This window comes from Cricetulus griseus, chromosome 9 (genome assembly GCF_003668045.3).
Source record: "Cricetulus griseus strain 17A/GY chromosome 9, alternate assembly CriGri-PICRH-1.0, whole genome shotgun sequence".
NCBI lineage: Eukaryota > Metazoa > Chordata > Mammalia > Rodentia > Cricetidae > Cricetulus > Cricetulus griseus.
Window position 1 is genome coordinate 22505369 of NC_048602.1, and position 16219 is coordinate 22521587.

General features: G+C 44.2%; 1 protein-coding gene across 1 annotated transcript; it reads left to right on the forward strand.

Moving 5' to 3' along the window:
- Positions 1–9557: 9557 nt before the first annotated feature.
- LOC103163500 (leukocyte immunoglobulin-like receptor subfamily A member 5) lies at positions 9558–15009 on the forward strand. The gene is made up of 6 exons (XM_035449166.1): positions 9558–9572; positions 9840–9891; positions 10267–10551; positions 10695–11000; positions 14428–14478; positions 14909–15009. The coding sequence occupies exons 1-6, from the start codon at positions 9558–9560 to the stop codon at positions 15007–15009; spliced, it is 810 nt and encodes a 269-aa protein (XP_035305057.1).
- Positions 15010–16219: the final 1210 nt, after the last annotated feature.

Genomic DNA, 16219 nt, shown 5'->3' on the forward strand with positions numbered 1-16219 from the left:
CTGTGTTCTTCCCAACTTACTGTGAAATCTCCCATTTCTCACCACCAAATATGATGTTAATTTTAGTTTGCTTTAATATGATCTTATTAAATGGACAGAGTTCTCTATATTAAGTTTACGGCAAGTGTTCATCATTAAGAGATTTGGGGCATTGGCAAATATTATTTCTTTATCTCCCTTCTTACCTTTATTAGGTTTATTTACACTTTTACCGTGTTGCCTAGATGGGTGATACTGATTGGCTTTTGGGTTGTTGAACAAGGTTTACATACCAGGCTAAATCATTTTTTTTAAAGATTTTATTTATTTATTATGCATACAACATTCTGCTTCCATGTCCATCTGCACACCAGAAGAGGGCACCAGATCTCATAACAGATGGTTGTGAGCCGCCATGTGGTTGCTGGGAATTGAACTCAGGACCTTTGGAAGAGCAGTCGGTGCTCTTAACCTCTGAGCCATCTCTCCAGCCCCACCAGGGTAAATCTTGCTTGTTCATGATGTATTAACCTTTTTCCACAGCATTGTATTAAATTTATATGACTATCAATAGAATATGCTTTGATAAAGGCATATTAAGGAATATTTTTCATCATTGAAACATCATAGAAAGGACATGGATATAGTTTTACAGGGCATGTGCTCCTATGGGATCGCCGTCTTACATGTGATCTGTCATTTACTAGAATTTTGTTATGTGGTGCATGAGTGATAATTATCGAGAACTTTGTATTTATGATTGTAGGAGATATTCATGTACAGTTTTATGCTTTTGGTTTTGATACAGGCTTTCTCTATGTAGTTCTGTCTGTCTGTCCTGGAATAGCCTGGTAGACCAGACTGGACTTGAAGTCACAGAGACCTACTAGCCTCTGCCTCCTGAGTGCTGGTGTTAAAAGCATGCATCGACACCACCTGGCATTATTTTGTTTTCTTATAATGTGTTTGTCCAAATTTGGTGTTAGATGATGATGGCCTCACATAGGTTATGTTAGATGTATTATTTTTAGGATGGGAGAGCCCGGTTATCTACTTGGGCTTCCTTCTAGAATTTGGCCCGATCTTTCCCAAATGGGCAGGCTTGTGTGCACCTTGCAGGCACTCTCCTCCATGGAAAGATCTCCCTGATCCTGTCCTGACTTCTTAAGAGGCTTGAGGCCTCATACTTTGATCCTGTGGAAGAAGGAGACATCTCATGATCCATAACCATGAATTCTCATAGCCTCTGTGAATCACAGAGTTTTGAACAAGCAGGGTTGATGCAACAGGATGCCACACAGGACCCAACCAGTCCAGACATCGTGGTCTTTCTCACCCACTATATGGTCAGAACATGTGCTGAAGAAACCCAATGTGTGGGGAAGGAGGAAACTCATTGTTTTTGTCTCAGGGAGCAAATAAGATCATTCTAAATGTACCCACCTCTGACATTTCTCAGTAACCCAGAGACTGCCTTGAGAGATGGGAAGGAAGCACACAATGTAAACCAAGAGACAAAGGGATAGATTGATGGGGCAGAGATAGCCGGGATCCTGGAAAGCACCAGATTCTCCACTCTCTCTATTGTTCTTAAAACTTTTAATTTATTCTTTGTGAATTTCACATCATGTATCTTGGTCCCCTTTATCTAACCATCAGTCCATAACCACTGTCTGTCTTTGCAACCTCCCCCACAAATAAAATAAATTTTAAGAGAAAATAAAAAGAGAAGAGAAAAAAAATCAAAAAAGAAAAGTCTCATTGTGGAAGCTGCGGTGTGAATGAGTGAGCCACACTGTGCACCATTTAGTTCATATATCTTTGCTTGCAATGTTCATTGCAGAGAGACGTTTATCTGGTTGAGGTTGAGGCCTCTGGTTTCTGCTACACTCTGCATATTTGGCCCTCACCGGGACTCCTCTTGCTTATCCCGTTGTTGCTCCGTGTTGTGGAGAGTCTGAAGCTTTGTCCCTGCAGGACCACTCCCTCCATGCACTCCAGCAGAACCACAGATGGGGTGGATGCTGGAGATGGCGTGGTTTGGGGCCAGGGTGGTTGCAGGGTTGGTCAACCAGCCAGATCTCCCCGGTCCTCACCACCAGGGTGGTCTCTCCTGACTCGTTCACCGCAAACAGCAAGAAGCATGGGGTGGGGCCGGTTCTCGAGCTTTCGTGCCTTCAGGGCTGGCTCACCTACTCAACACCAACCGAGCCATATCTAACAGTGTTGCTAATGGGAGTCGCAGGGTCCACTCTTCTGAGTGCTACAGCTGGTGAGGAGCAGAGGCAGCTCTCCTCTCTCAAGACCTCAAGGTCACAGGCAGTGCCACAGGCAGGGAGGGGTGGCATCTGTCCCTCGACCACACCACCGTATGGCAGATGAGGGGTGGGGCCAGATCCACTGCGGCCTCCCCCTGCCATCCAGTGCTGCCCAGGCGAGCTGTAGGGCCTGCTATCTTGAGTGTTGCAGCTGGTAAAGGGCTGAACCAACTTCCCCACTTGCTGCAGGTGGTGTTGCGAGGGCGGGGGAGGGAAGCCAAGCTCTGCTCTTATACACATTAGCCAATTCTGTGCAAGGGAACAGAGAAGAGGAAGTTGCCATTGCGGAAGTTTCAGCCTCTGCCCATCCCTGCGTGGTTCTCACAGTGAGTTGCATGGAATGCGGTGGGGCCACACGTGTGTTCCTGAGTCTCAGGGGACAGGTCTGTTTGGCCCCCGTTTGACACGTTGGTTTACCCACTCTCAAAAACCGCCGAAGTGTTGATACGAAGCAAGAAAAATATGATCTCACGCAACAAAACACGGTTACAGGTTAAAATATGGGGTGGGTTTTGAAATGTGCTCCAAGTTAAGGGTGGAACGCAAAGTGTCACTTATTGGGTAAAGAGATTCCTGTGATACACCCAGGCTAGACAGATGATCAGAGGCAGAGAGGACAATCTGAGGTGAGTGTACAATGGGAGTCAGTGTGAAATTTGCATGTGGTACTCTTGGGGATGATGAGGCGGTGTCCAGACTAGAGACTGATAACTTCCTGAGTTTAGCCATCCCCGAGCGCCCAGTATTCTCACTTTCTGTAAGTCTTTGTGATCATCTCCCTTTAGTCTCCGGATCCACTGTTGCTTTTCATGTCCCCTTTGTAGGGGATCAACAGATACGTGACGTCAGTGAGTCATTCCCAACACCTTGGATGTTGTCTTTTGGTTTCTCTTTTGAGGAACTGGAATGACGGATTGAAGTCTTCCATGTCGTTGAACTGGCTGACCTTCGCTCTAACACTGAAACAAAGGATACCATCGCCATCACTGTTACTGGAGCATTGATAAGTGCTCCCTCTGCATCTTAAGGGAAACCAGCGAATATCATTTTGTGAGCGTAAACGCCTCATTGTGAGCTGTTGTGGGCCATGCTACTAATGCAGCAGACGGGAATTGGGAATTCTGATGTCACCCCATCAGATGCGTAATTCTCTGATGCAGTGAACCCTGTCCACGCAACGCTTATGGGACCACTGATTCTGGAAACCAGTTGCTTCTATCTGTAAATTCTCATGTGCAAAAACAGCTGTGGAATCTCCCCGTAACTGTGCATTTTCACATAACTTGTAAATGTAGTCTCACGATTACATCTCAGTCTTATGGGTACATACATCTGTGGACAGTCAGGCAGATGTACCTCTCATTAAGTGTTTGATTTTGTTGGGAGGCAGAGGCAGGCGGATCTCTGTGAGTTCGAGGCCAGCCTGGTCTCCAGAGCGAATGCCAGGATAGGCTCCAAAGCTACATAGAAAAACCCTGTCTCGAAAAACCAAAAAAAAAAAAAAAAAGTGTATGATTTTGGTGAACAGAAATATACTAGGGTGTGCTTCATAACCAGATCTATTGTTTCACTTACGCCCTGTTTTTTGTTTTTTGTTTTTTTTTCATCATTGGCTCAAACTGGCATGAAGAAAACAATTTCTTCTCAGTTTTAAGACAAGCCACATCCAATTAGTTGAGTCAAGACCTCAAGAGCAAACTCAGAGTAGACCAAATATCTCTGCAAAAGGAGCACAAGTTAGACTTTAATAGATTATACAGAGGTACAGGTGTCTGGCTTGTTGAATCAAAGTCTTGCAGGCATAAAAGCAGCCTAAAACTTGTATGGCAGTTTCTGTAGCCAGGCCTGGCTGATAACAGAGACCAGCAGTCACTCCCTACTAAATTCCTTAGCAATTAACACTATCACTAACTTCTTTTTTTTTATTAAAATTAGAAACAATCTTATTTTACATATCAATCCCAATTCCCTCTCCCTCCCATCCTCCCATGCCCCCCCACCGACCTCCCCATCTCATCCCCATCCACTCCCCAGCTAGAGTGAGGCCCTCCATGGAGAAATCAATGAAGTCTGTCATATCATTTGGGGCAGGGCCTAGGAGAATATCTCTCCATTGGGAATGGGCTCCCAGAGCCCATTCTTGCACTAGGGATAAAAACTAGTTCCGCCATCAGAGGTCCCATAGCTTACCCAGGCCTCCTAACTGACACCCACATTCAGGGGGCCCGGTTTGGTCCTTTGCTGGTTCCCCAGCTGTCTGACTGGGGTATGTGAGCTCCTACTTGTTCAGGTCAGCTGTTTCTGTGGGTTTCCTCAGCATGGTCTTGACCCCTTTGCTCATCACTCTTCCCTCTCTATGACTGGATTCCAGGAGTTTGACTCAGTGCTTAGCTGTGGGTCTCTCAAACTAACTTCTAACCTTAGTTTTTGATACAAAATTGTTGGCTCAGCTGACTGTTTATGTTTAAGTTCCAAAATGTATGTAGAGAACAATAGGAATACCCAATTAATCAAGGCCAGAGAGAAACAGCTTTATGTGGGCAAAGTTTCACAGATAGCCAATGCTACAAAAGATGGTCTGGCCTCACAGCCTTGATATTCAGGGCTACAGAGGAAGGTCTTACTTCACAGCCATGGATAAAAAACGTACAAGCTTCCTTCCTTGTTCTCAGGGGCTGCATGCAGGATAAGAAAATGTATTTTTAAGTTTGGAATGCCTTCAATGCCACTGCCTGGGAAAATGCCAAACACCTGTGTGTTGCCATGGTAAATGGCTCTGCGCCTTACAGTTTACTCAAGGAATCCATTGTGAGCCTGAGAAGAAGTTTCTGTAAACTGTTTTTTATTAAAAGAAGCTTGTTATTGACTATGTAGGTATAAGCTAGGTGAACAAAGAAGCAAGAAAGAATTTGAATGAGACAATGAGAGCTACAGAATTAGAACTTGAGAACAAGAGCTGGAAATAAAGAGCATGACTCTTAGATCGTGTGTGTCTTTTTCATTTAGACAGGGAATTTTCTTAAATCCTCAATGTTCTGAGGGCCTGAGGAAGTAGAGGGGAGGGCATGGGGGATGAGAACATGAGGGAACTTGATGTTTAATTTGGGGTAGGAACAGAGTGGGGGAACAATGAAAGAGACATTTTTTTGTTTGTTTGTTTTTTCGAGACAGGGTTTCTCTGTGTAGCTTTGGAGCCTATCCTGGCACTCGCTCTGGAGACCAGGCTGGCCTTGAACTCACAGAGATCCTCCTGCCTCTGCCTCCGAGTGCTGGGATTAAAGGTGTGTGCCACAAACGCCTGGTGAAAGAGGCATCTTGATAGAGGGGCCTATTATGGTGTTAGGGAGAAACCTGTTGCCAGGGAAATTCCCAGGAATCCACAAGGATGACCCCAGCTAATACCCCTAGAAATAGTAGAGAGGGTGCCTGAACTGGCCTTCTCCTTTTCATTTTATTTAATTTTTTAATTTTTTAAATTTTATTAGTTCAAATTAGGAACAAGCTTGCTTCACACGTCAATCCCTTCTCCCTCTCCCTCCCCTCCCCCCCAACGTCCCACCTGCCCCTAGCCATCCCCCCTCCACTCCCCAGGCAGGGTAAGGCCCTCAAAACGGGGTCCCCAAAGTCTACCACATCATCCTGGGCCCCGGCCTTCCCCTTTAATCAGATTGGTGTACATCCTGTCTTTTTGGAACCTCAATGCAGTAACTGATGGAAGCAGATGCAGAGATCCGTAGGCAAGCACCAGGCCAAGCTCTGGGAGTCTAGTGGAAGAGAGGGAGGAAGGATTACATGAACAAAGGAGGTCAAGATGCTGATGGGGAAATCCACAGAGACAGCTGACACATGCTCCCTCGAATTCACAGCTGGCCATTCTGCATGGGACTGAACTAGGCCCTCTGCCTGTGGGCAACAGTTCTGTAGCTTGGTCTGTTTGAGGGCCCTGGCAGTGGGACACAGATCTATCCTTGGTTCATGAGCTAGTTTTTTGGAGCCCATTTGTTTTGGTGGGATGCCTTGATTAGCCTTGATGCAGGGAGGAGGGTTTTGGTCTTGCTGCCAGGTTTTATTTGTTCCCCATGGGAGGCCTTACTCCTTCTGAGGTGGGGTGGGTTGGGGGAAGAAGGGTCAGGAGGAGGAACTCTAGTTGGTACATTAAATGAATAAAAATGTACATATATACTAAGTCTTCAAATAATGGTAATTATGATGATGATAGTAACTATTACACCAATAAAAACAAGACACTCAATCCCCACCCCTAAAATAAGAAATTTTGTAAAAAGAGTATGTAGAGTGTCACTAGGGGATGTGTAGAAACCAGGGCTTCCTTAGACACTTTGAAGTCTTGAGTTACTCAGTATTCTCTTGCGAGTTTTGGAACTGATGGGATACAGGTGGTGGTCCATATCTTAGCAGTTGGGCTGTTGGAAAAAAAATAATTCCTTCCTGGCTTCCTAATGAGATATTATTACTATATGAGGGAATTTATAAGGATCCCTGAGTTGAATTTGGACTTTATAATGATGGCCTTCTAGGATGGTCTGTATATCAGGTCGAATGAGCTACTCAGTTTTCTATTTGAGTCAAAGAAGTTATAATTTCCCTCTGGAGATAGATTTTGATCATTGGGTATTCAAATCTTAAGATGGTGCTGAACTTGGTCATAATCAGTCTTCCTAGAAAGGGAATGGGGAACTGGACAGAATCAGATATTCATGAAAGCAGAGTTTAGTGAAATGAAAGAGCTAAAAGTAGTATAAAGTAACGTAAGTTGTCTCTGCCATCCACTCCAGTAACAGTTTTGAAACCAGAGAGGATGACTATCTATAAAAGACAGTTCAAATGTGTATGTAACCCTCCCCTGAATCAATTCCATAGGGAACTGAATGTGCTGGCTCATGATAGCCATAGTAACCCAGAGTTCCAGGCCCTCATCATCATCCTTTTATTCCATTGCCACCAGATTTATAGGTCCCCTCCCCCCACCCCCGGATCTTCAGGTAGTTGATCCTCAACTGCCAGTAATGTTTTTTGACTATCTCATTATTAAACATTGAGACACTCACTTTCCTAGACTAATGTGCTATCTAGATTTAACGACCCGAGTACCCTGTTTCTTTGGTGAGGTAAGCTAGGATATTCCTCACCTAGCTACAGAAAACTTGCATCAAATATATGAAACATCTTAGCAATTGTATTTATTTTTCTATCACCATAACTAAACTCCATGATCAAGGCAGCATAGACAAGAAAACTTTTAATTTGGCTTAGGGTTTCAGATTGTTGAAAGGCAAAAGCACGGTGGTGGGACCTGCAAGCAGGAATAAGAGCGAGAACATTGGAATGACATGAAGTTTTTGAAATTTCAAAGCCTACTCCCAGTGACATGCCTTGTCCAACAAAGCTGTGCCTCCTTATCTTTCCCAAACAGTTCAACCCCATAGAGACCAAGTGTTTAAATATGTGAGCCCATGGGGGAAATTATCATTTAAACCAGCACAGTGATTATCCTTTTATTTCTTCATCTCGGTCTCTCAAAAAATGGAATTACTCTATTAACATGGTTTTGTGCCTGGACTGCAGATTGTTTGGCCTCTGCTTTGAAAGCACTTTCTGTTCTGTTTTGTTCTCTTTCACAACTCAAGTGACCTCTGATTCAAATGTGCCTTTCAGTTTAGTTCAGTTCATTTCATTTCAGTTGAATTCAGTTCATTTCAGTCATACTTAGTTGTTCTGACTTATTTCAGAGTTTTTTTTTAGAATGAATAATCTGAGCTCTACTTTAGTCAATAAGTCCTCAGGGATATTCTGGAAAATTGCCATGATGATATTTACAACCCCATGACAAAGAAGAAATCGACACATTCTTGTAACAGAGCTTTGGGCTCCGGGAGAAGTGATCAGTTACTGAGCTCTATACTATAATGACGATCTACAACTAGAGTTGTCTGCCAAGGCCTGGGGAAAAGGGAAATACATCAATCCTACATAACAATCTCTGACTTCTGACCTTTCAACCTTTGCTTAAGGAAGTTTCGTCTAAGCATTTTAGTGTTCTACCTTGTTTGTGCCTAAGGGTGTTATTTGAATTATTGCAATTGTTTTATGTTTCCCTTTGTCTCTAAAATGGGATTAGTCAAGACTTCATTTGCCTCTAGAATTCCAGGAAAAAAGAAAGAAAAGTGATGGATGGCATGACATTAGACATCCTCTCTCTCTCTCTCTCTCTCTCTCTCTCTCTCTCTCTCTCTCTTTCTTTCTCTGTGACAGGGTTTCTCTGTGTAGCTTTGGAACCTATCCTGGCACTCGATGTGGAGACCAGGCTGGTCTCGAACTCACAGAGATCCGCCTGCCTCTGCCTCCCAAGTGCTGAGATTAAAGGCGTGCGCCACCAACGCCCGGCTAGACACCCTCTTTCTACACCTGTTGGATGTTTGAAAATTGTCCTTAAAGGGTTTTCTTTGCTCCAACACCTTGACACCTGTCATTCGCTCGACCTCCCATCCTGGCATCACAGATCACATAGCAACTGGTGGATGACAGGACGTGGAGACAAAACACTTGGTGAATCAGCAATCTCTTCAGATAAAATCGTTTCAAGACAAGGGAAGGACACGTGGCAATCAAAACAAACTCCAGTTAGGCACGGTAGAGAATGCCTGTGATTCCAGACAGTGACATATGATAGATATTAAAAGACAGATAGAGGGGCTGGAGAGATGACTTAGTGGTTTAGGGTACCGGCTGCTCTTCTAAGGGACCTGTATTGAGTCCTAGCACTCACACTGTGTTTCATACCTGTGACTTCAATCTCAGGACCCTTCTTTCTGATGTCTGTGAGCATTACATACACCCAGACAAAATGCATAAAAACAAGCAATAACATTTTACACAGTGAGGGAACTTCAGGAATAATTTTATTTAGTGCAGAAAAGTAAGAAGCAGGAGAGCGGTCATGTTTGCGTGTACCATCTCTGAGGCTCCCTGGGCTCATCTCTAAAGTGGAAGCTCCATGTGAGCTTGCAGTCAGGTCTTCAAAGATGCTCTGGTGCTTTGTGTCTTCCTTGTAGCATCAACCTTCCAAGCATCTCCAGGGCTTGGGGGATGATTGGCCAGGCTGAGCATCCCATAATGCTGTATGGATGGAGAGGGTGAAAGAGTGAGGGAGGTCCAGTGAGGAGGCTCTGAGAGGGGATAAAGTAAGCCTTCAACCAGACTCACCCGGGTGAGAACAGCAAAGGAAGCGACCATGCCGCCATGTTCTGGTCCTCAGTGTGATTCGGATAAGGCAGTCATAAGTGAGGTTGGGGTAGACACCATCTCTGTTAAAAAAAAAAAAAAGTACTAGAGAGTCTGGAGCCAACACCAGTATAGAACTGGGGAAATGAGAGCCAATTGCCTGGGAGTGTACTTCCCTTTCCTGTGGTATTGAAGAAATGGCCATCACGTGATGGGGAGTACTTGGCCTCCCAAGGCCACACCTGGTTTTGCTTGTCCATAAGCCAGACACTCTGGCCCTGCGGCTAAGCACTGTTGTAGCCTCTGGAAGGTGATGCCATGACTATTGCCTCCATAGCCCTGCTCTGTCTTGGTGAGATAAATTGTGGGAAGGGATACTGCAGTCTGTTGGTGGTGGGGAACACGCCTCATAGCTATACCCCGGGCCATCAGTCCACCCAAGGCATGGAGGAACCTCCTGGGAGGGGAGGGTCTGCTCTGATTTCAGGGGCAAAACTGACAGCATTCTTTTCTAGGGCTGAGCCTGGTTCCCACGACTCATGTACCAGCAGGTGAGTGTGACTCAGGATCTTTCTTCTCCTGGGGACCAGGACCCAATCCTGGACAGGGTGGGAAGGAGAGCAACAGGTGTGAACTACTTCTGCGTCATCCTCAGAGGTTCTTGGGGCTGAGGGGTGAGAGCAGAGCGTGCCAATGCCTTGCAGTCAAGATGCTGATTTCCTTGCAGAAATTATCGGCAAGCCCACACTCAGAGCTCATCCAAGTTCTGTGATGACCAGGGGCATGCAGCTGACCATCTCATGTGAGGGGACTTCAAGAGCCCAGGAATACTATCTCTATAAGGAGGGAAGTCCAGATCCCTGGCAAAGACAGAGTCCCATGGAGCCTGGGCACAAGACCGAGTTCTTCTTCCCATCCGTTCTTGAGAACCATGCAGGGAGATACCGCTGTTACTATATGACCCGTGTTGGCTGGTCAGAGCGCAGTGACTTTCTGGACTTGATAGTGACAGGTAAGTGACAACACAGTGCCTCCATTCCAAGGTCCTATCTTCAGGAGCGTTATCTTCCCTGGGATGTCCTTTGCACATTCCAACTCTGGAGGGTAAATCCAGAGGAGCTGGCTCATTTAATGGGATGCCATCTTCTTTTCTAGGATTCTACAGCAAACCCAATCTGTCAGCCCTGCCCAGCCCAGTGGTGAGGTTAGGAGGGAATGTGACCCTCCAGTGTGCCTCGCAGATTGGATATGATGGGTTTTCTCTGACTAAAGAAGAACCACAGAAGTTCTCTTGGACACTAGACTCACAGTACATATACTCCGATAGCAATTTCCGGGCTCTGTTCTCTGAGGGTCCTGTGAACTCCAGACAGAGAAGGACATTCAGATGCTATGGCTATTACTTGAACACACCCCAGGTGTGGTCAGAACCCAGCGATCCTTTAGAGCTCCGGGTCTCAGGTGAGGAAGCCCAACTTGTGTATTGAAAGATATTACTTCCGACAAAATACCTAGGGATCCAGGACTCTCAATCCTGTTGACACAGAGCATGAAGACAATAGGACCCAGGATACAGAAACTGAAAGAGGGCAGTGAGAGTGAAACACTGCATGTCTAGAAGACAGAAACAACTCCAGTGTTCCTTTTGCTACTCAGGGATCAGCTCAATGATCTCCATATACTCATGTAATAGATGGACACGTATGTATATGATTGCTGTATGTTCTGTGCATTATATGTGATTTTATATACTTGTAAATCCAGATAGATCCTCATAGGAGAGAAAGCATGCTATTTATCTTTCTGTTTTTCATCTATTTTTTTATTTTTTATTTTTTTCTGGCTTTATTTATTTATTTATTTATTTATTTATTTATTTATTTATTAGTTCTAGATAGGGAACAAGCTTGTTTCAAGTCCCTTCTCCCTCTCCCTCCCCTCACCCCTATCCCTCCTCCCCCACCCCCAGCCCACCCCCCACTCCATCCACCCACCACTCCCCAGGCAGGGTAGGGCCCTCAACGGGGGCTCTGCAAAGTGCACCAAATCTTCCCCATGTGTCCAGGGCCAGAGTGTAACCCTTCACATGGGATGGGCTCTCAAAGTCCCTTCTTGCACCAGGGAAAAATACTAATCCACCACCAGAGGCTCCCTGGAGTGCAGAGGCCTCCTTATTGACATCCATGTTCAGGGGTCTGGATCAGTCTTGTACTGGCCTCCCAGACAGCATCTGGGGTCGATGTGCTCTCCCTTGTTCAGGCCAATTGTTCCTGTGGGTTTCTCCAACCTGGTACAGACCCCTTCGCTCTTCATTCCTCCCTCTCTTCAACTAAATTTTATTTGGTTTCATATATTGATCTCCACTTGCAGCCAGCTTTTTACAATATTCTTTCACCAATAGTTTTTTTTCTGTAAAATAAATACATCTAAAATTGCACGGTAGCATGTAAACTTATGCATGTACATGTATAGTTCTATTGAGTTATGTTCACATGTTTTTACAATTACATAAATACACCTATAAAATTATATGGTTATACAAATGCACATAAACGTATATAAATTTAATTTATTTTATGATTTCATATATGAGTATTGTATTTATATTATTTCTAGCCTTTCTCTTTCTCCTCTCACTCTTTTTGCATTTTTTCAAGCACTGTTAAATTTGGTCTCTGAATTTTAGTTATTGTCTCACACACACACACTCACACACACACACTCACACACACACACTCACACACATTCACACACACTCACATACACACTCACACACACACTCACACACACTCACACACACACACACTCACACACACACACTCACACACACACACTCATACACACACACACTCACACACTCACACACTCATACACACACACACACACACACTCACACACACTCACACACACTCACACACTCACACACACTCACACACACACACACTCACACACACTCACACTCACACACACTCACACACACACACACACACACACACACTCACACACTCACACACACACTCACACACACACACACTCACACACACACTCACACACACACTCACACACACACAGACACACTCACACACACACTCACACACACTCACACACACACACTCACACATACTCACACACACACACACACTCATACACAAACACATATATGCACATCCTACAGCCTAGCTTGAGTTTTTTTTTATCTTCCATTTTCTTCCCTTGTCTCCAAACAATTTCATCTGAAGACATCACAGATTCACCACGTCATTTATCCCCACTTCCTGTCGTCCACTGGTCGATATCTGATCTTGTTCGTCTGATCTGATCCCAGGATGTACAAGGGAGTCCAGGTGGTCTTTATGTTGGTCTTCTTTAGGCATTCATACTTTTGGAATTTCCTCGGTGTCGCTTCCCTGTCTTGTCTAGAAGTCTCTCTATTGTGTAGCAGATAACTTGCTCTTCTGGCTCTTACATATTTTCTGTCTTAATTCCTCAATGTTCCCTATATTTTCTATTTATGCTTTGTGTTAGAGAAGTATCCATTTGGACTGGGCACAGCAAACACACTTACTTATGTTTTGACCAGCTGAAGATTTCTTTTCTTTTTTTAAAATTATTATTTCTTTGTTTGTTTTTTTCTTTTCAGATTTTTTTATTTGAATTAGAAACAAGATTGCTTTACACGCCAATCCCAGTTCCCTCTCCCTCCCGTCCTCCCCTACACCCCCAACTAAAACCCTACGTATCACACACCCTTTCTTCTAATCTTCCCCTGACTCAACCTTTCTGCTCCCTCATGACCTCTGCATCCTTCCTCTTCTTCCCTTCTCATTCTCGTAGCTTCCTCCCCCCTCTCCAGCTGAAGATTTCTATAAATTTCCTCACCTGTGGAAAAAGACGCTTCCTTGATGAGGGGACAGAGCTAAATTGCCTGTGGGTAGAAGAAAATCACTTAGAATGAAATTGGAACTCACACTGGTTTAAGAACACGGCAGTATTGCTTTCTAATCTAGAGTCCATAGACTCTCTAGACATGGGTACAAATAACACACATTTACATGCTCATTACTGGGCTATTCTTTGATGATTTATGTTACGCACTTAGTAGAACATATCTACATTCTTGGATACTGTGAGTGTATCCTTTCAAAATTTTGTTTATTTTTATTTTATGTACATTGGTGTTCTGCCATGGGTGTCAGGTCCCCTGGGATTGGGGTCACAGACAGCTGTGAGATGCCCTGTGGGTGCTGGGAATCGAACCTGGGTCCCCTGAAAGAGCAGTCAGTGCTCTCAACCGCTGAGCCCCGTGACAATATCTTTATGCCTTAGTGGTTGTATTGTTTGTGTTACTAACAATGAAACGATTAGAGGGTGATCTGCTAAACAGAGGCATCATGGGAACTTGGTGGGGTGAGTGTAGGGAAAGAACTCCAGATTATAATGATTTTGTGCTACTGATATTCATGGGCCCCCAAGAAAAAGACTTTGTGGCTGGATCTTGAGTTCTCAGCCAGTGAATCGGTGCAAACCAATTTCTTGAGGAGATACTCTCCAGGTTTCTATGCTCCAGATTGAGATGGGATCATAGGGAGGCGCCTGTATTCTGAACTGGGAAACCGTATTTGTCCATCTGAGCTCTCTGGAATACATATACTATGTTCTAAGGAAGTGCCTTGGCCACAGGTTCTGAACTTAGAGCACAGTAAGTCCAAAGAAATCAAGCAAAGCCTAGGAGGAAGCCTGCTGTAGCAGGGAAATGGTTCATTCCAGATCTTCATAAAGTTGTGTGATGAGAATAATATGCATTTCTAGGAAGTAAGAATATGAAATTGGACAAAAAGAATCCATTCTCTTGAGCACATCACAAATCCATCATGTCTTTGTTTCTCAGGAGTGCTGGAGACCACCACCCAGCCACAAAATCTGTCAGAAACCACGGCAGGTGAGTATGGAAAATTCTGGTTTGGTCACAGACGCAGAAGGTCAAATTTTATACAGAGTATACAGAGGAGGGAGCTACTCAGAGTTGAAAAGTAGTTATCTTTTTTTTTTTTTTTTTTTTTTTTTTTTTTTTTTTTGGCTTTTCAAGACAGGGTTTCTTTGTGGCTTTGGAGGCTGTCCTGGAACTCGCTCTTGTAGACCAGGCTGGTCTCGAACTCACAGAGATCCGCCTGCCTCTGCCTCCGGAGTGCTGGGACTAAAGGTGTGCGCCACCACCGCCCGGCAAAAACCAGTTATCTGGTTTTGGTTGGTCCTGACCTGTTTGTCCACAATTTCCAGCCCTGCAACCCCAGGACCACAGAGTGGAGAACCTCATCAGGATGGGCATATCGGGTGTGATCCTCCTAGTTCTTGGAATTTTGCTGTTTGAGGTTTGCCACAGCAGGGGAAGGACTCTGAATGCAACTTAGAAGTGAAGAGAAGAGACGGCCACAAGCCTTGCATTGTTACCATGTTTGAGAAGGAAATCTGAGGATCTTCACTGTGTTTCTTTTTTACAAGAAAATTCAATGTTCAGTATTTGAAATCATTTGTGAGAAAATATATGGGAATCCAATGTGTTTTGGGTGCAAGAAAAGATCTAGATGTTGGCGTGGAGAGCTCTTCCGCAAGCCCTTTAGGGCTCTTATCCTCTACCGTGCTGTGGACTTTAAAAGACGTTTCATTCCTCTCTTTTTCCGACCATGATATCAGGGACATGTTGTTCCATCAGTGAGGTTTGGGTCCTTATCTCTGAATCTTCTGATTTCCCAAGTCTCTTGTCAAACTTTCCTGCATTACAAATTGCCACATTCCCTGTTTTGTAATATGAGCATCTGCTTTTTGTGGATTTAGTTGTTACTACGAACATAGAATTTGACTCAACAACAACAACAACAACAACAACAACAATTAATGAGCAGAATTTCAGGTTCCACAATGCAAAAATAATCGAATATAAATGATGTCCCAAATTCTGTACTCTTAAAAACCTTAGGAATTCCTCATACACTTATTGTGAGGTTTCTATTAATTTATAAAACCTTGCTGCCCAGTGTTTAAAGGAACTATCTGGGATGCGGTTGATACAGTTTTGAAAATACCATTTTCTTAAATAAGTCCCAGTCTGTGACATTTGATGGTAGGTGTGTATAATCCTTTGCATAGATACTTTAAAGTCCCAGCCTCTCCCTATGTACCAAAGTCAGTCATCTCCATGATGGGAGCCACAAGGAACAGTGATAATAGCAGACATGGCAACTTTTGCCTTCCCTGCCTAGCTCTGTGTGAGGAAGTTGAACACCACCAGACTCTGATATGTCTTTACATTCTCACACGAAAAGATATTTGTTTAGTGTTCAATTCATTATTGGAATATTTGAGATTCGTGGAGAGGAGACACTATTTTATAAATCCTAGTTGTTTTATTAAGGTAAAGTGAACACTCCATTGACAGGGTTTCTCTGTAGCTTTGGAGGCTGTCCTGGAACTAGGTCTTTAGACCAGGCTGATCTCGATCTCATAGAGATCCACCTGCCTTCTGCCTCTGCCTCCTGAGTGCTGGGATTAAAGGCTGGAACACTCCATTTTTATGACTCCTTGTTTCTGTTATTTGTCTGAAAACTGGAGTGTGGCTTTGGGGCTCTGAAGATTCAGGGCCCAGTGGAGATAAAGCTGGGACACTGTCAAGAAGGATATGGTGA